Source organism: Tenrec ecaudatus, chromosome 4, assembly GCF_050624435.1.
Source record: "Tenrec ecaudatus isolate mTenEca1 chromosome 4, mTenEca1.hap1, whole genome shotgun sequence".
NCBI lineage: Eukaryota > Metazoa > Chordata > Mammalia > Afrosoricida > Tenrecidae > Tenrec > Tenrec ecaudatus.
Window position 1 is genome coordinate 27,304,260 of NC_134533.1, and position 20,341 is coordinate 27,324,600.

At 47.2% G+C, this 20,341-nt stretch overlaps 1 protein-coding gene across 2 annotated transcripts in view; it reads right to left on the reverse strand.

Annotated features, from left to right (window-relative positions):
* TTC17 (tetratricopeptide repeat domain 17) overlaps positions 1-17,969 on the reverse strand; it is a 115,257-nt gene extending 97,288 nt beyond the window's left edge. For both annotated transcript variants that reach the window (XM_075545857.1, XM_075545858.1), the window contains exon 1: positions 17,790-17,969. In XM_075545857.1, the coding sequence (XP_075401972.1) occupies positions 17,790-17,951 (162 nt within the window). In that variant the 5' untranslated portion in view covers positions 17,952-17,969. The remainder of the gene's footprint in view (positions 1-17,789) is intronic.
* Positions 17,970-20,341: the final 2,372 nt, after the last annotated feature.

Below are 20,341 nucleotides of genomic sequence, written 5' to 3' on the forward strand. Positions count from 1 at the left end.
AATGTTGGACTTGTGGGCTTGGGCAGCACTGGGTTGAGGTTTTCTTGATGCACACTTAACCTATATATGAAACTCTCTCATACATGAGTTTTTGTGGCTTTGTTTCTCTAAAGTACCCAGACTAACACAGCTGGTGAGTTAAACCTGTTGACCTTTTGGTTAGCAGCCTAATGTTTAACCCACCAGGGTTCCCGCTGTGCCCGGGGCTGTGCCACCAGGGCTCCTGTGCTCACCCCTAGGCAGAGACAATGTCCAAAACTGCAGTTAGTTAGGCACTCTGCTATCAATCTGCCCAATCACACCAAGATTCAATTGAGCAGTGGCTATTCGTTTCTGAGCACCAAAACTGCTCATTCGTATGCCGGCAAAGTTAGCCCTCTCAGTTCCTTTCCCCCTTTTCAGAGTTACATTGGCACACAGTTCGCCTATCATACAATTTGATCGCTCAATCATATAAGAAGAATTGTGCAGTCACTACAACGATCAATTTAAGAACATTTTCTTTTTGTTCTCATTGTTGTTAGCTCACCATCTCTACCCCGTCCCCTGTCAACCCTCTCTGTTAATTCTAACAAAGATCAACTTAAAAATATTTTTCAGTTTAAAAAGGAACTATATATGTTAATGTAGAAGGAAATATATAAAGATGCTATGAAGAAATTATTACTCACAGATATCTGCTGTTAGCAGCTACAAATCATATCCGGATAACTTCTAAATATATGCAGCTCCATGTTTGAACAAAAAACATGACCATAATATTTACACTACAGTGTATCCTCTTCCTGTCTCCTCCATCCTTTCCCAGGCCACACTTCTGTAGACCTACACTCATATTTTGAATGGTTATGTTTACCGTATATGCTCTAGTATAAGCCAACCCGAATATCAGCCGAGGCACCTAATTTTACCACAAAAACTGAAAATGATTAGGGCAAAGAATGTACGGATGTGCTTTATACAATTGATGTATGTATATGTATGGACTGTGATAAGAGTTGTATGAGCCCCTAATAAAATGTAAAAAAACAAAAAACCTGCATTTAAAATGTGCTGAAAAACTCAGCTTATACATGAGCATATAAATGGTAATCAAGATAGCTGTGCAAATGCTGAAGTATAAGGATGTTCACTGCAATATTGTTAGGAACAAGGAATAAGGTAACTTTGGCTGACTAGTTAGGAGGCAATCACATAGGTTCAGGAGAGAGAGCAGTAGTCTGAACAAGGGTTCTAGAAGCAGTGTTGGAAAAGACATGGCTGGATTCAGAACACATTTTAGAAGTAAAGGTGATGAGTTATTGATGGGATTCAGTCACATATGGGATATGAGGGAAAGAGAAGAATGAAGAAAGAGTCCAAGATTTTGAACATGAACAATTTTGGGGACAGGAAGCGGCTAGGGGGGGCAGGGCAGGAAATCAACAGTTGACTTGTACTGGAGCTGATTAATTAATGGCTAAGGACCTATGTCAAGTGGACATGGAGAGGAATGTGGAGGTCGGGACTGAAGCTATGATTTGGATATCCTCCAGAGACAGGGAGTATTTCATGCGATTAGATAGCGTAAGGCGGTCTGGTGAGAGGAGAGCTGTGCCAACATTAACACTCACAAAGGGAAGTGCAATGACTCCTGACAATGACACCGGAGCCAGGGATGGAGAAGCGAAAGCAGGAGTGTGTGCCCTGGATGCCAAGTAAGGCAAGTGTGCACTAGGAATGAGGGCAAATGCAGGTTCGCTCGGAGGATAAGATGACAGAACTGAGCACTGATTTTGGCAATACAGAGGGCCTGGGGCATCTCAGGCAGGGTTGTGGAGATGAAAGACGGCTAGGGGTTGGTTTAAAGAAGACCAGGAGGATAAGGAAGACTCATTGAGTACTAGTAACTCTTTTGTGGTGATTGGCTACAAAAGGGCGACACACTGAGAAGAACTGTCCACGTGTTTGCTTTCCTCACGTCATGGATTATAGACACTGAGACCCAGCCACTGCTGACCCCCTGCTTCTCAACGTTCTGGAGAGCAAAGCTTTTCCAATGTCTGATCTCACCAGCTGGTCAAAGCCCTCTTATTCTTCTCCGAGTGCTGTTGGCTGACTTCCACGAGCGCTACTTCTCACCTACGATTGCTCAGTCCCACAGCTGAATCTAATCCCCCTGCAGGACTGTAGCTGCCATCTCGCATCTACATTGCCACAGCCTTTTCCAATGATTTGTTGTTGTTATTCCCCCCACCCCACCCCTTTCTTTTGTTGCTATTCCATACCTTTGAATGGCTGGGCAATATGGTTGATCTTCTGGGTAAAAGCATCAGAAACAGAGGATGACTTCCCTCGCAAAGGGCAAACTGACGCTGGTAGACCAGCGGGAATAATCTCTGGAATTACATGTGCACCTTTTCTGAGCACCTAAGAGCTTCATAAAGATCATAGTTTGGACATGTTTTCAGGGGAGAGCGGTCCCTGGAAAAGAACATCATGCCTGGTGGTAAAGGAAAAGACGAAGACCCTCGACAAGACGGGACTGATACAGTGGCTGCAACAACGGGCTCAAACACAGCAGTGACTGGGAGGAAGGTGTGGGCTTTATTTAGTTCGTTCTGTTGTACACAGGGTCACCATGAGAGTCGGAACAGCTTGATGGCACCTAAAAACAAAGATCTTCCAAAGAGCCCTGGTGGCCTAGAGCTAGGCTGCTGACTGCAAAGTTGGTAGGTCACACCCACGACTGCTCCATGGGAGAAAAGTGAGTCTTTCTGCTTCTGCAGCCCACAGGGGCCGATCTACTCTGTCCGACAGGGTGGCTATGAGTCAGAACTGACTCGATGGCAGTGAGCTGTCAGTAGTGAAAGACCTTCTAAAAAGCAGCTGATTGCTCAATGGTTCTAAAGCACTTTCCTGCTTTATCAAAACCGTAGTGGTTCGAACCCACAAGAGAATACGGAGGCAGACTGCATCAGAAAAGATTCAGAGCCTTAGAAACCCTATGGGACAGTGCGACTCTGTCTTACAGGTGTTCTGGTGTGGAGGTGTGACGGTACTGGGTTTGTGCTGTGGGTTAAAGATCTTTCAGAAGGCTGAGGCTTCCTCGTGCTTGTCTCCACATAACAAATAACATAAGGCTTTGTGGGATTTAACGTGAATTTTACCCAAGCAATCTAGTCCTTAAGGAAAGAATTGGTCTTTGTCGTTACTTCCTGAGAGAAAACACCTAAAAATAATGGGATGTCCCCTAGTGTCTGCAAGAGGGCTCTAGCCCATACTTCACAAGTTATGATAAGGAGGTGGTTCTGAGGTGGGGGCTAGTAAAAGCAGAAAGACCCTACTGTGAGAACAACCTCCTGAACACTTGAGCATGTCCACAAACCACACAGGACAGGTGCAGGAGTTGGCGTGATGAGACGCTCAATAAAAGCTCTGGGCATGGCAGCTCCACGTGCTTCCTGGTTGGCAACAGACATCGCTGTTTGTGGGAGAGTAACACAACCCCTTTGGGGACACAGAAGCCCTGCATGTGGAACCCTCAACATGGGGAGACCTCATCCTACATGTTTCTTACATTCTTTTGCTCTAAAAAACATGGTCGCAGAAGACAAATCAGGTGCATAATCAAATGTGGTGAAGAAAGCTGATGGTGACTGGCTATCAAAAGATATAGCATCTGGGGTCTTAAAGGCTTGAAGATAAACAAGCGGCCATCTAGCTCAGAAGCAACAAAGTCCACATGGAAGAAGCACACCAGCCTTTGTGATCATGAGGTGTTGATGGAATCAGATGTCAGGCATCAAAGACCCAAAACAGAAAATCCTATCACATCAATCGTATGTGAACGAAGAGGAGTACAGAGTGAACATCCCAAAGCCCATCTCTAGACAACTGGACATCCGCTTAGAGAAGGAACACAGGAAGGGACCAGCCAGTCAGGTGCAGTACAGCCCGATGAAACAGACAACTTCCTTTTAGTTCTTTAATGCTTCCTCCCTCCCACTATTATGACCCCAATTCTACTTTACAAATCCAGCTAGACCAAAGGATGCACACTGGTACAGGCAAGAGCTGGAAACAGGGAGTCCAGGGCAGATAAAGCCCCCAGGACCAATAATGAGAGTAGTGATACCAGGTGGGGAGATAATAATAACTTGTACATTATTAAGGGTTCATGAGGGAGGGAAGGTGGGGGAGAGGGGAAAAATGAGGAGCTGATATCAAGGGCTCCAGTAGAGGGAGAGTGTTCTGAGAGTGATGATGGCAACATATGTGCAGAAGTGCTTGACACAATGGATGTTATGTATGGATTGTGAAAAGAGCTGTATGAGCCCCCAATAAAATGATTTAAAAAAGAAAACAGATTGGAAGTGTAGAGATTTCCATGAAGTTCTATGCGTTTGTCTAGGGAATTAGCAATCCCAGGAGAGAAAGGAGCGGAGTTAGGGACTCCTGAGCTTTCAGCTTGTTCCCTGAGGGAGCGAGCAGAAGGCCCCTTGCAAACTTAGAGCCAGCGGTCAGAAGTGAGAGTGCTGGGGACGGCGCAGGGTTTGCGCTGACTGTATTCTGAAAGGCAGGGTCTTTAATTTGTGCGCGCTGATCTAGCTCCCCGTGGGTATGGCCCCAGAAAGGGGGTTGCAGGTGCAGCTGGTGTCAGACTACCAGTAGCAGAGAAGTGGAACAAAATGCGACCTAACCGGGATTGTGACTTTTCCTCACCAGCTTCAATGGGGCAGACATCACTTCTCCTAAGTCCTTCTATTACCCATGCCACAGCTGTCTACTGCAGCCCATGGCTTAGGCCACGAGGAGGATGCTGGAGCTGCAGAGGAGACTGTAGGCAGTTGATCTCTTCAGAGAGCAAATCATAACCTATCAGGGCATTTACATACGTAGATAGAACACAGACAGTAAATTATGACATATGTACTGATAAGGAAATATAGGAGCCTATGAAAATACTGAGAACAATTAGCCCAATAGGGCAACAGAGCAGCTTTGCTGGGAAAGTGATGTTTAAGGTAGACAGAGTATGAGTTAGACTCAACAGGCTAGACAGGGATAAACACGTGTAAATGCCCAGAAGCAAGTGAGAATGCGCGAGGTGGGGATGCTGACAGAGGTGCGTTCTGACTAAGGGTGCGTGTCTATGCGGAGCCTCTGCAGGAGAAAGTGAGGTTTTCTGTTCCATAAAGATGTACAGCCTCAGGACCCCACAGGGGCAGCCCTACTTTGCCTATAGGGTCGCTAGGACTCAGAATCGACCTGATGGCCGTGAGGGGTTTTTTTTGTTTTGTTCCCCCCCCCCCCCAGTGCATGTGTAATATGAGGGGCTACCCCCTCCTCAAAAAAAACCAAAACAAAACAAAACTGGAATTGCCCTGGGCAGAGCGGTGCTTTGGTAGTACACATTTTTCCTCACTAGGCGAGCATCCAGCAACTCACTCTGAGTGCACCCAGTGGTGTTGCCTGGGAAGGTTCTCTCTGGTCATGGTGAATTTTTTCCTAAAAGCAGTTTCCCTTGAATCTCATTTTTTGTGATGGCTGATTTCAGAGAACAGCATGTGGCTGTGAAACTTTGTTTCCTGCTCAGGAAAAATGCTGCAGAAACTGTTGTGATATTGAACACAGCTTACAGGGACAGAGCTAGGGGAAAAACGGAAGTGTACCAGTGGTTTTCTCCTTTCAGAAAGGTGACATGCCAATCGTAACCTCCTTCTGGATGCTAGCCAACTTCCCAAACACGAAAAAGCCAACTTGTAGTGCATCTGGAGTTCACTCCACCTGGTCAGACTGCTCAAGATTTCTATTTGGAGGTTCTAAAAGATAGCATGACAGTATGCAACCAAAAAAGCTTGATTTGTGGCAGACGGGACTGGTTTTACCCCCACGACAATGTACTTGCTTATGCAGCCATCTCAGTGTGCCAGTTTTTGGTAAAAAAAAACAAAACAAAACAGCATGCCTCTCTTGCCCCACACACCTGACCTCACTCCGTGAGACTTTATTTCCGTGAATAAAGAGGGACATGAACATAAAAGAGGCGGGGAAAAGATGAGAGAGGTGCTGTCAGTTAACCAAACAGATTAGTTTGAAAAATGTTTCCAATGTACACTGGTACAGATAGGAACTGGAAAGACAGGGAATCCAGGACAGATGAATCCTTCAGAATCAGTGGTGAGAGTGGCGATACCGGGAGGGTAGAGGGAAGGTGGGGTAGAAAGGGGGAACCACTTACAAGAATCTACATATAACCCCATCCTTGATGGATGGATAACAGAAAGTGGGTGAAGAGAGACGTTGGACAGTGTAAGACATGACAAAATAATAATAATTAATAAATTATCAAGGGTTCATGAGGTAGGAGAGGGTGGGGACGGGGGGAAAATGAGCTGATACCAAGGGCTCAAGTATAAAGCAAATGTTTTGAGAATGATGATGGCAACAAATGTATAAATGTGCTTGACACAATGGATGGATGTAATGGATATATGTATGGATTGTGATAAGAGTTGTACTAACAATCTCCAATAAAATGATTTTTAAAAAAGGAAATATGTTTCCAAGAATGAAATCACAGATTTGACAAATAAATGTATTAAGTCTAATGGAGAGTACTTTAAAGGTGATAAGGTTGTTTTATTTGAAAAATTTGCATACATAACTTTGAAAAAAATTCCAGGTTTTTTTGTTTTGGTTACTCCTCGTATGGTTCTGGGTGAGGGCAGGACACATAAAGACGACCAGAATTAAGGCTAGAGAGAGGGAAGGATGAGATAGTAAAACAGCACAAAATTTGACCCTCTTGGGTTATACACCAAACTATTAAAGAAAACTTTTTTCCTGGAGGGTGGGGTAGTCTCGCTTCTTACTTTATTTATTACTATAATTCTAAGCTCTGATTTTATTTTTCAGTGTCATATATAGCTTCTGTGACTTGAATTCTTTTAATTTTTTTGAATTCTTTAAAAAGAAAACAAAGGTTTTTAAAAGAGTGATTTTCAACCTATGGGTCGCGACCCCTTTGGGAGTAGAATGACTCTTTCACAGGAGTCGCCTAGGACCATCGGAAAACACATAATTCTGATCTCAGAAACCGAGATACTGTTCCTCTATCCGTCTCCAGGCAAGTCTGCCCACATGCAGATATGCCCCAAAATGAGTACCCGGCATGAAGACCCATCGTACACCATGCTTCAAGACAAAATTTCAATTATTTGTAATTAGAAATAAATATTTCACAATATATAATTACATATCATTTTTGTGTTGAATCACTAATGCTTTATGTTCAATTTGTAACAATGAAAATGCATCCTATATATCATATATTTATTTATATTACGATTCATGACAGTAGCCAAATTAGTTATGAAGTAGCAACAAAAATAATTTTATGGTTGGAGGTCACCACAACATGACGAACTGTATTAAAGGGTTGCGGCTTCAGGAAGGTTGAGAACCACTGTTTTAAAAATTATTCTTGTTCCAGGGTGGATAATGGATCGGAAGCAAGTAAAGACGAGTCTGAGAGACCAGTTTGAAAGCCATGACAACTCCCTGTCTGGCTCACAGCAAGCCTATAGGACAGGGCAGAACTGTCCTTGCAGGTTTCTGGGGTGGTATATCTTTACAGGAACAAAAAATCTCATCTTTCTCCTCACCTTTCTTCAGCTGGTAGATTCGAAGTGCTGACCTTGTGGTTTGAAGTCCAACATGCAACTCACTACGCGATCAACGCTCCTTAACAAGTGATTCAGTTAGAATAATGGCAGGGGCCTTGGGAAGAAGTACAGATGCGAGAGACAATTACAAAGTAAAATGGAAAGATCTTGGTGATAGGTGAGGAAATGAGGAATTATAGATAACAATTATATTTGACATGAACAAATGGGTAGATGTGTTTCCTGAAATTGGAGGAAACAGGGCACAGCACCAGTTTAAGGGTCAAGCTAATGTGTTTACTAAAGAGGAAGTACCGAGGGGGCAGTTACATGGAATAAAAACTCAAGTTGCCAAGTCCAGGATCTAGAACCCAAGAGCAAAAAAAAAAAAAGAGTTGCAGAAAACTAGATGGATAGGTCCTGCGATAGGACGGAGATGCTGAACTGAGAAGAGGCTGGGACAGAAGCCGGAGGAATGCCAACAGAGAAAAGGAGTGGAGTGGAGCGCTCCGAATGCCCCGCCCGGGCTGCCGGCATCATAACCTCCTGAAGAGCATGACGTGGTTCTGCTACGAACATGGTCTGCTGTTTCCAATGCTCCTGCCCTCTGGGAACCAGCGCTCTAGACAGGCATCCCACATGGTTTCTGTGTGGAGTCAAGATTGAGATGCGCCCATCAGGAGATGAGTAGAGGCAGAAGAGCCACGGGGAGAGAGGAAGGGGGAGCTGGGTGGGCTCTGGTCCCCGCCGAGAGAAAATGGAAAACCTCCTGTTTGCAAAGCACATGGTCATCAAAGGCACAGGGCACAATAAATGCTTGTTCAGTAAATCACTAAATCCTGCATTGCTTCTCTCCTCTCCCTACTCTACGGTGTGAAAAACGGAAAGTCAATTTATAAGGAAGACAAAACAGCAGTAGGTGATATCTGACACGGGCTGACCAAGAGCCACTTTGAAGTCAAGATTCAGGGCAGACGCATAGTGTTAGCGAGTTAGTGAATAAGCACATGCCGTCAGGGGCTGAGTAAATCCCTGAGGCCTATGAACCTGGAATGCTGCTCTGCTTTCCATTTTGAAAAGCTCTGGGATAAAGCTATTAGCCTTCACACACGGAGTGAAACACACAGTAGGCGCTCTCAGGTTCCTTGTGTGACCCGATTACTTATCGTCGGCCCCAAAGGAAGCCACTTCTTCATCTATGAACCACAAAACACCAAGGGTTAAAAGGCTTGGCCTGTTTGTCCAGCTCCATCTGAGAGTGCCAGCTGTTCCTTAGGCGACAGGTGCCCAACACACAGTGCTTTGCCAAGGTCGCTAGGCTTGAGCAGAAAAGCGCAGCTTTGTCAGAAAGCCTCTTTGTCGATCAGTTCCAGGACATATGCCTGACACACAGCACAAGGACTGAAGTAACTACCCGCCCTTAGTTCACAATTATTTAGGAAGCCCTCCAAATTGAAAGTTATCACAAAACAGACTAAAGAGTAAAACAATTTGGGGAGGAGTTTCATCCTTCCTGTGTTTCCCTTTTACTTGTCTTTCTCTTTCTTCAGTTGGCTCTATGGGGTGGGGGTGGGAGGCATATTACTTCAAATTCACTGAGTACAAAGTGCTCACAAGCACTTGAAATTTGCATGCTACTGCAGATTACTACATCCTGACTTATTATCCCTGAGTGCCAAGGATCAGTTCAGATTTGTAATTCCTCTACCTTAAAATGAGTTATATTATATCTTCGTTAAAAAGGTTTCCCCAATCTACGATTCTATGGTTCTCGGAAAAAACTGAGTGGCTAAAAAAAAATAAATGTTACAACGCTGAGAGAGTTGATAGATGCTATTTATTCTTTTGCTACAGTTTCGTGCCTTGCATCAATTCCAATTTACAGAGGCCCTAAGACAGAGTAGAACTGACCCATAGTGTACTAGGCTGTGATCTTCACGGGGCACCACCAGGTCTCTTCTCTTAGAGAGCTGTTGGTGGATTTGAACTGCTAACATTTCTGTTAAGTAGCCGGGTGACTAACAGCCGTACCACCAAGGTTCCGCCGATCCTTTACTTACTTTCATTTCTAGAGTTCCAATGACACAGAAATTTCAGAAATGAACCCAGTGGTGGAGGTACAACTTCTTACTAGAAGAAATCTATAGCAAACCAGTTGAATTTTTGAGAGTTTATTTGCTAACAGGTTTAGAACATGGGTCATCATTTTTTTTCCCACAGAAATGATGGGGTATGTAATGTTTTGGCTCTTAGACTCATTCATAAACAGTTATTCAATCTCCAACATAACTGAACTAAATGTGTTGAGTCAATTCCTACGCAGCGTCCCTTCAGGGCAAGAGGAAAACCACTCCCTGGGGTTTCTGATACTTTAAATCTCTAAAGAAACCCACAGCCTCATCTTTCTCCCAGATCATGGCTGGTGGGTTTGAACTGCTGACCTTGAGGCAAGCAACCTAATCCTTAACCCATTATGCCACAAGGGCTCTTTGGACCTCAAGTTAAGGGTCCTTGAATAAAATGAAAGGGTCCTGCTAGTTTCGAGAGAAGCAGACACTGGGACAGCTCAAAGTGGGGTGAAGTGTGCAGAGTTCGAGAGGTACAAGAAAAGAAGACGCCTTTTCTTTTTTTTTTTTTAAACGTTTTATTAGGGGCTCATACAACTCTTATCACAGTCCATACATATACATACATCAATTTGTATAAAGCACATCTGTACATTCTTTTCCCTAATCATTTTCTTTTCTTTCTTTCTTTTTTCCCTTTTCTTTTTTTACATTTTATTAGGGACTCATACAACTCTTATCACAATCCATACATATACATACATCAATTGTATAAAGCACATCCATACATTCCCTGCCCCAATCATTCTCAAAGCATTTGCTCTCCACTTAAGCCCTTTGCATCAGGTCCTCTTTTTTTTTCCCCTCCCTCCCCACTTCCCCCTCCCTCATGTGCCCTTTGTAATTTATACATCGTTATTTTGTCATATCTTGCTCTATCCGGAGTCTCCCTCCCCCGCCTTCTCTGCCTTCCCTCTCCCAGGGAGGAGATCACATGTAGATCCCTGTAATCAGTTCCCCCTTTCCAGCCCACTCACCCTACACTCTCCCAGCATCGCCCCTCACACCCTTGGTCCTGAAGGTATCATCCACCCTGGATTCCCTGGGCCTCCAGCCCTCATATGTACCAGTGTACAACCTCTGCCCTATCCAATACTGCAAGGTAGAATTCGGATCATGGTAGTTGGGGGGGAGGAAGCATCCAGGATCTGGGGGAAAGCTGTGCTCTTCGTCGGTACTACCTCGCACCCTGACTGACCCATCTCCTTTCCTAAACCCCTCTATTAGGGGATCTCCAGTGGCCAACACTTGGGCCTTGGGTCTCCACTCTGCACTTCCCCCTTCATTCAATGTGGTATACACACACACACACACACACACACATTCTTTTTTTTTTTTTTGCATGATGCCTTATACCTGGTCCCTTTGGCACCTCGTGATCGCACTGGCTGGTGTGCTTCTTCCATGTGGGCTTTTTTGCTTCTGAGCTAGATGGCCGCTTGTTTATCTTCAAGCCTTTAAGACTCCAGACACTCTCTTTTGATAGCCGGGCACCATCAGCTTTCTTCGCCACATTTGCTTATGCACCCATTTGTCTTCAGCGATCCTATCATGGAGGTGTGCAGCCAATGATATGATGATTTTTTGTTCTTTGATGCCTGATAACTGATCCCTTTGGGATCACTCGCTCACACAGGCTGGTGTGTTCTTCCATGTGGGCTTTGTTGCTTCTGAGCTAGATGGCCGCTTGTTTATCTTCAAGCCTTTAAGACCCTAGACACTATATCTTTTGATAGCCGGGCACCATCAGCTTTCTTCACCACATTTACTTGTTCACCCACTTTGGCTTCAGCAGTTGTGTCGGGAGAGTGAGCATCATAGAGTATCAATTTAATAAATGAAAGTATTCATGAATTGAGGGAGTGCTTGAAGGACGCCTTTTATTAGATGTTCCCAGGTCAAATGGCACAGGAAGATAATGACACGAGCATTCTTCTGTACATCTCAGCCCATGGAGTCAGTGGCCAGTGCTCCACACATGGAGCCGATGCACCATCTCAGAACCCACCAGTCACAGCGCTCAAAACAGCCCAAAGACCAGTGGGACAGAACTGTGTACCCCCAAATCAGTCATCCCCCCAAAGGGAAACTGATCTCTGACAAAGGGCAGAAACTTGCAAATCAGGGTAGGGATTGCCTCTTTACCAAATGGGGCTGCAAAACTGGCTATCCATTTGTAGGAAAATGATAGAAGACTTATATATCATTTCATATATGGAACCAGAGTCAAGATGATCAAAGACCTGAGGTTAAGACCTAGAATTATAAGCATCATGAATGAACCATCAGGGATACATTTCTGGGCCCCTAACACACGGCATAAGTATACCATTAAACGTAACTGGAAATATACAACGGTCGGACTGGGACCTCTTAACAATTAGACACTTGTGTGTTCCAGAAGATTTCACCTCAAGAGTAAGCAGAACCCACAGACTGAGAAATTTTTTTTTGGCAATAACATAATGAACAAGGAACTAATCTCTAAAATGTATACAAAACTTCAACCCCAACAACAAAAAATACAGATAATCCAATTAAAAATGGGCATAGGGCAAAAACAGACACTTCATCAAAGAAGACTTTCCGATGATGCACAAACATAAAGACATGGTTGAAACCATTAGCTTTTAAGACGGATGCAAATCCAAACATCAATGAGATATCATTGCACTCAGCACTAACAGCAAAGCTCAAAACCCCAGAAAAAAACACCCAGATGCTGGTGAGGGGGCGGAGACTGGAGTCTGCGTGCACTGCTGATGGCACAGTGGAACGGGGCAATCAGGGTGGACAGTGGTATGGTGTTTTCTTTGAAAGCTGGGAATCCAAATACCATAGGACTCCGTAGTCCTTCTACGTAGTATAAGTCAACGAAAACCAGAGTCACTCCCTGGAGTCGATGCCAACTCACGGTGACCCTGTATATCCTAGAGAAATAAAAACAGGGCACAAATAGACTTATGTACACCCATGCTCATATGAGCAAAAGATAGAAAGAGAAACCATCTAGGTGCCCATCAGTGGGAGAGTGGATTAACTACGGTACACACACAATGTATGCAATGCTTCAGAGTAACAGCGCATCTGCAAAACACCTCATAAAGGGAAGGAAATTCTGTTGAGAGAAATAAGCCAACAACGAAAGGACAACTATTGTTAGGAAACCACGACTGTAAAAAGTCAAAGAAGAAACTTGTTATTACAAGTTGGGTGTTACACTAAAAGCAGCTCTCCTGAGTGGCTACCAGGGGGAAGAGGGCAAGTCACTGGCTAGTGGCGTGTTGAGCAGGATAAAGGGGAAGGCATAGGAGGAGGAGGAGGGCGAGCAGGAAGTGACAGAGGCAGGGAAGACACTGGGAGGAGGGCACGATTCGGAAAATGAAGGGAAAGACTGCAGTATCTGCGATCTTACAGTGGAAGTAACTGAGAGTAGATGTGAGCAGACACGTGGGCTGCAGAAGTGGAGGAGAGCGGGAGCAGGCCCACATATACATACATATAGGTTTGACAGATGGTATTTGTACATGTGCATTTTACCTTATCTGCAAATATGTCCGATAATGTGGCAGAGCATACGGGGGTGGGGAGCAAGTTATGATAAAGTTCAGAGACACGGCCAAATGCCTTGAGGCAGTCATAGGGCCTGGTGGCTGAGGACCACCGCTTTGGGGGACATGTAGGTCTGTTTGGCACACCATAGTCTATTAAAGCCATGCTCTTCATCCTACTTGGCTGAGGAGTGACTGGGGTTGCGAGCAGTCATCTAATGGGCTAACTAGTGGTGAGAACAGAGTGAGAAAAAAAATCAAAGAGGCATGGAAACAACCCAGAGACCAGAAGAACTAAATGGTGCCTGGCTACACTCCCAACTGCTTTAAAAGGGACCACATGAAAAGGTATTGGATAGAATGGGAGGATAATGTGGAACAAGGCTGTTATTATTTTTTTTAAAGGCCAGACTAACACAACCTCTAGCTCCCGCCCTCCTCCCTCCAGCTCAACTGTCCACCAAATAACAAATATGTCTATAAGAGGAAGAATAACACTAACGAGATGTGCATACCTGGGAATAGTCAACTATTTGAGCTCAAAGGGGCAGTATTTACCCAAGGACAAAGTCCAGTAGGATTCCGAGGCAGAACAGAAACAGGAAAGGACGCTGGCTCAGTGAAGCTACTGTGTGGGGACTGCACCAATGAGATGAAAAATACATTGTGTCCGGATTGTTGAATGGATAACTGATCTGCTCTGGAAACTTTCAACCAATTCACAATAACAAGTTTTTTAAAAAGACACAATAACTTTATACACACACACACAGAGATGTTCTGCATCATTCCAATTTTAGTAAATGTACTGCCAAAATTTATAGTAAAAAGAATCAAATAAAAATTAAAAACAAGGGAAGCTATGCTTCTTAGCAGCAGCAAGGGCTGTGGGAAGGACAGGCGACTCTGCCAGCCATGGCCGCCACAGCCACGGTTTTGAGGCAGCCTGGTGGTGTAGTGGCTACGCACTGGTCTGCTAACCACAAGCTCAGCAGCTAGAAGCTGCCAGCCATTCTGTTGAAGAGTCTTTCTACTGTAATAATGTACAGTCTAGAAAGCTAGTGGTGGCAGCTAAGGGGTTGACAACGGACTCAGTGGTGAGTCTTGAGAGTGAGGCATGGTAAGGGGGCCCTCACGGTGTAGTGAGCTCCTTGTGGGCTGCCAACGGCAAGGTCAGCACTTTGCACCCTTCAGATGGTCAGTGGGAGAAAAAGTTAGGGCTTTCTGCACCTGTAAAAGCAGACAGCCTCGGAAACCCAAAGGGTAGTGCTACTCTCTCCGATATGGGGCCACGATGAGTGGGAGCTGACTCGGGGGCAGTGAGTGTAAAGTATTGGAGCTTGATGCATGTTCACAAGAGGCCACGGTGGCTTTGTCGGCTAAGTTGTGGATGCTCATTGCAATGCCAGTGGCTCAGACCCCTGCTCAAACGAGGCTGTCTGGTCCCCAAAAGATTCTTAGCCCCAGAGACACGGAGAGGGTCACTGTGAGTCAACCAGAGTGATGGCAGTAGGTATCCATAGGGATGCATGTTAAAACAAAGTCGGGGTGGCACAGTAGTTAAGCACCGGGCTGCTGGTTTGGACCCACCAACTGCTCTGGGAGAGAATGACACTGCTTCTACGAAGATGGCAGCCTTGGAAGTCCCTGTGGGGACTTCAGCCCTGTTAGAAATGGACTGGGACAGGATGGGCAGCACAGCAACAATGCATGTGAACAAGCTTGCAGTTTGTAACCTGTGGGTACCATCTTTCCTGTGTTGAATGACGCGTGCTCTTCTCCTGGGAAAGACTACTGTATTTACAGGCTTTCACTAAAGTGACGGGGAACGTCTCTCTTGAAACCTGCATCGTCCATGACTCACACAGCTCATTTGTAAGATTTTCCCCACGTTTACTGTGAAAAACAACGGTCTGCTATGACATCTAATTTGGACATGTTTAAACAGCAGGGATGAGTTACAAGAGACATTTGCTATTCTAATGTCCCAACAACTGCTGAACTCGGCTGGACCTTAGCCTCGTCCGCTGATTTTTGGAGAAGCAACAATAAACAGCTGTCATTCTAGTTTTCTAAGAACGACTGCTTCCGTTTGCCCTTTGCCTTGTCACCGACAGGGGGAAAAGCCACCACGATTAGCTGTCCAGGTGATTCTAGCTCATGGTGAGCCCCCTCCTCCCCACCCCATGTTCCACAGTCATACTGCGTTACTCAGAGTCCACCCCCCCCCGCCCGAGAGCCCCAAGTTTTCCTTCAGAGGTGCCTCGGGGTGAGTTCAACTGGCACATTTTCTTTACTTTAGTCGGTAGGGCTGAGTCACTTGTGCCATCCAAGGGACCCCCATACTAGCTCACATTGACAAACACAACTCACTGGCACCCAGTGGATTCCACCTCCACCCGAGCCCGAGGGCAGGGTAGAATTGCTCCTGCAGGCTTCCCAGACTCTACAGAAGTAGGAAGCTTCCTCTTTCTCCCTCGGAGAGGCTGGTGGTTTTGAACTGATGACCTCCTCGGTCAGCAGCCCAATGTGTAACCACTATGCCACCAGGGCTCCTGGCCACATTAACATATCACAATCTAAATTGGGAAGTTGAACACTACACCTTTGTTTCCTTTGGTCTAAAAGTTGGTGGCTCCCTGACACAGTAAAAGCTACAGAGCCACGAAGTGGAAACTTGGCAGAAATGGCTCCTTATCAGGAAGACATGTTGTACACTCAGAAACGTGACGTAGCTTTAAGCCTAATCAATTCCCCAGCACACACCAACAAGCAAACAGCTTACAGTCGGGGTGCCTTGGCAGAGATCCAGGACAGCCCATCCCTCCTCCCCTTTCTGAGACAGGTTCCCAGTGACCCCACCTCTCCTCACTACTACATGTCTCCGATGTAGAAAAGGAAGAGAGGTGTTCCGATGAAATCAGAGTCTACTTTCCCCTTGCAAAGCGCACCGCATAAATAATACATCTCACCGGCATTCACTTTGGGGATGGTCTACTTACTCTGCGGAATGGCAGGACACCAGAATGGGAAGGAGAAGTCAATGTCAGAGAGTATAAATAGCTGTGGCCAAAAACAATATTGCAGAAGAGTTGGCCGGAGCAGGTCTCCCCAAACTGCACCAGGGGTGACTTAATTCCATGTCCCACTTACAAGGCCACCAAGTCTCACTTAAGATTCCCAACCTCATGCTCAACAAAGAGCTTGCGTCTGAAACACACAGTAAGTACCCATCTCAGCTGGAATCGCCATGGGAAGAAATCTTCCTCTGGCCTAGGTCCTCTATCGAGAGGAACTGCTACCCAATAGTCTTCTCGGATCTGTTCGAAGGCATCCGTGGACATCAAGCCTGACCTCAGAAATGATGCTTGAGGGAGGATTTACCATCACGTGGAAAATCCAAATCTAAGCCATGTACCAAGCAAACCTTGCAGAGAGAGAGAGAGAGAGAGAGAGAGAGAGAGAGAGAGAGAGAGAGAGAGAGCGAGAGAGCGCGCGCGTTCCTGGCATCGTCCGGCAGACACAACCCCAAGGACCTGCGATGTTATGCCACAGAGGTTTAAAAAAACATTTGAGATCGTTAAGCCTCGGGGCACACACTTCACTTTCTAAACATTGGCTGCTAGGTTCCGGCTGGCTGGGGCGCAGTCGGACAGAATTAAGTTTACCAGGATTCTGCAACACGGCACAGACACCGACACGCTCCTTCGGCAGCGGCATGCACACACAACGCAGGCGAGCATAAAGTTATATAAGCGGAGCAGCCCCTTCTCTGAGCAATTAGTTCAGGTTTAAATGAATCCAAGAAATCGCATCTCCTCCGGGCGGGGGCAAGCGGGGGAGGCATGGGCACGGGCCGGGTCGTAGGAACCAGGTAAAACCCCAATGCAAAGTATCCGGGGACACAAGGGCAGGCACGGCCACGAGCGGCTGCTGGGCATTCCGCGGGCCGGCGCGTGCACGTGCGAGCGCGTTCTCGCTCTCCTAGGAGCCCCTGCAGACCGGGGTGACGGCCCCAGGGGACGCCCCACGGCGAATGCCAACACGTGCCAGAGGGGCAGCGCGCACCCCCGGTCCACCCGCGACGCCGTCCCCGCCCCGGGACCCGCACACACCCCGGCGCCGCCACCTGCCGTCGGCTGCCTCGGGGAGGGCCCGTGACGCGTGGGCCCGGGAGTCGCCGACGGCCGGGCCAGGGAGCCCGCGGCTTCCGAAACCCCAGCCCAGGGAACCCCCTCCGGGCTCGTCCCCCCGCAGCCGGCGACGCGCCCGGGCGGCGCGCGGCCCACGGGGTGACGGGATGGGAGCTGCCCGGTGACCCCCCGGTCAGGGGCGGGAGACGCCAGGGGCGGGGGCGGCGCGGGGTCCGGGCGCCGGGGCCGCGGGAGGGGAGGCGGGGCCACACCGTCGAGGGCCGGTGCCGGGGACCCCCTCCCCGGGGGGCGAGGCGCCCCGGCCGCTACCTGCTGCTGGATCTTGCCGTCCTCCGTGACGACCCAGTGCGTGGTGGCGACGGCGCCTCGAGCCGCCACACAAAGCAGGGCGGAAAGGCTGAGGAGCCAGCCTGGGCCGGAGCACGGCGGCAGCTCACCCCGGCCGCGGAGCCCTACTGCCGCCGCCGCCATCTTGCCCCCCCGGCCCGGCCGGTCGCACCGGAAGCGGAAGCGGCGCCGCGGCGCCCGCCATCTTGGGGAGGTCGGCGGTGGAAGAGGAGGAGCCCAGGGCGCTGCCGGCGGACGCCCGCCTGTCCCTGCTCGGCCCGCGGACCTTCCGTCCGCGTTGCTGCCTTTCTGGTGCTGCCGGAGGTCACGTCTCGGCAAGGAATGTCCTCGATGTCTCCACGTAAACTCTTTCTCGTTAAAAATGACGCTTGTTTTTTACTTCTGGCGGTGCAAGTGTCCGACACCAAACTCCCTGCCATCCGCGTCGACCCCCGCGCCTCGTGGCGCTGGCACAGAAAAGGGGTGCTCTCGAAGCAGGGGGGGGGCGAGACAGATCGGTACCTTGCGTGCTAAAGATTTAAGTTGGTGGATGCGCCGGGACGAGGCAAGCTAAAAACCAGGCCCGCGCTGACCAACAGACGCGGTATGCCGTCTAAAAAAGATGACAGACGTGATCTTAAAGAGTAAAACCAAACAACATGAACAAAAAACTCCAAGGCCAAAGTATTACTAGTTTAGTGGGAACTCTATGTTAATGAGCAGTTTTACCGAATATTTTAGGGGTATAAAGTCTTCACACTCAGAATTCGGATTGGGCATCGGTCTGGTGTCCTGGACAGCACTCTGCAGGCTAAAGGTTTGGAGATCGACGTCCTGTCACCTGGAGTTTACTCAGACCAAGCCCTTTGCTGCCCAGCCTGTTTTCAGCTCCGAGATGAGAACCGCCCTCGTGGGTTATGCGCTGGGTTCCTACTCCTGGAGAAAGCTGTGGCTTTCTACTCTCGTGAATAGCATCAGAAACCCGTGTGGATTTAGTTGATGCTTCACTTAGGTAGCTTCTTTTTTTAAACAAACTTTTAGGAACCCATATAGAAGAAACCATCTAGTTTCTTCACACTTTGCTATAGCACCCATGTCTTGAGTGATCTTTTCATGATGGCAAGCACTGAGCAGGGCCATGTCATAAAAAACCAACTGTACTTCGATTGGGGCTAGAATTGAGTTTGAGCCCCAAATAGACCATTTTGTCTATGGTTTGTATATGTCTGGTTCATTTTATAGCTACCATCTGTCTAGTCACTTAAGACCTTTAGCTAATATTTCATGTATTCAGGCCTGAAGCATGCCTGTACTTGTATAATTTCCTTTTCTCAAGTTTTAAAAATTCTATACCATTGTCACTACCAGTAGAATTAAGTACCTTATGCTGCAGGGGGATGATTTATATCTCTCTAATTTCTGGTGGTGGCTACTGGGAATTCAAGATGGCTGCACTCACTGTGCTGTAACCTTGATACAGCTTCTTTAAAAGGTTGCTCGGAAGGGGAAGAGGAGGCTTTCTGTTTCCATAGTGACAGGCTTGGAAACCCATAGGGGCAGCCCTACCCTGTGCTATAGGACTGGACATTGGACAGACAACTCTTCCCATAACCCTGATAGTGAGCACTGTGTGATCTTGTAGGACACTGGCAGGTGAACCACACACAGGACGGACCATGTGGGCTGGGAACCGCCGTGGTGTACTGGGTTATTGGGCTACTAATGGCAAGATCAGCGAATTGAAACTGCCAGCTTCTCCACTGGCAAAAGACGGGCTTCTACTTCAACAGTTATGGTAGTCTCAGAAAGCCAGGCACCATTTCTACTCCGCCCCACAGTCTCCCTGCGTGTTGGAGCCGAGTTAATTGCAGTGAGAAGCAGTCCAGGTGGGATAGGCAATAGGCTGATAACTTCAAGGTTGGCAGTTTAAACCCACTAGCTGCTCCTCAGGAGAAAGCAGCGGCTATATGTTCTCAAAGGTCTGTAGTCTCATAAACCCTACAGAGAGGGTCCCTGTGAGTCAGTCAACTCGATGGCAGTGGGTTGGTTTGGTTTATAGAAAAGAGCAACCAGCCAGGTACAAGAAACCTTGGCAACCACGGTGCCAGTTGAGGCAGAATAAGCAGTAGGACTGGGGTGAATTTGGTGGGTGGCTCTAAAGGATTCCTGTATGTTTCATTTAGGAATGTGGACAACAGGAAGTGTTCCAGACAACAGAGAAGTGATTTAAATACACTGCCATGGAGTCAGAACCAACTCATAGGGAGCAGATAGGACAGGGTAGAACTGCCCCTGTGCATTTCTGTAGAAAGTCTTGTGGTGCCTCTGGTGGTTTTGAACCTCTGAGCGGTTAACAGCCCAACTCGTAACCACTATGCCATCAGGGCTCCTTGGAGAAGTGAGAGCCCCTTAATGCTCTGCATCTTAAGGGCAGAAATGAACTCTCTTCTGAAGTTCTTAAGTGGTGGCCATAGAATCGTCTAACATTTGCTAGGCACTTAGTATTGTGGGTTCGAGTAAATGAAGGCCACTAT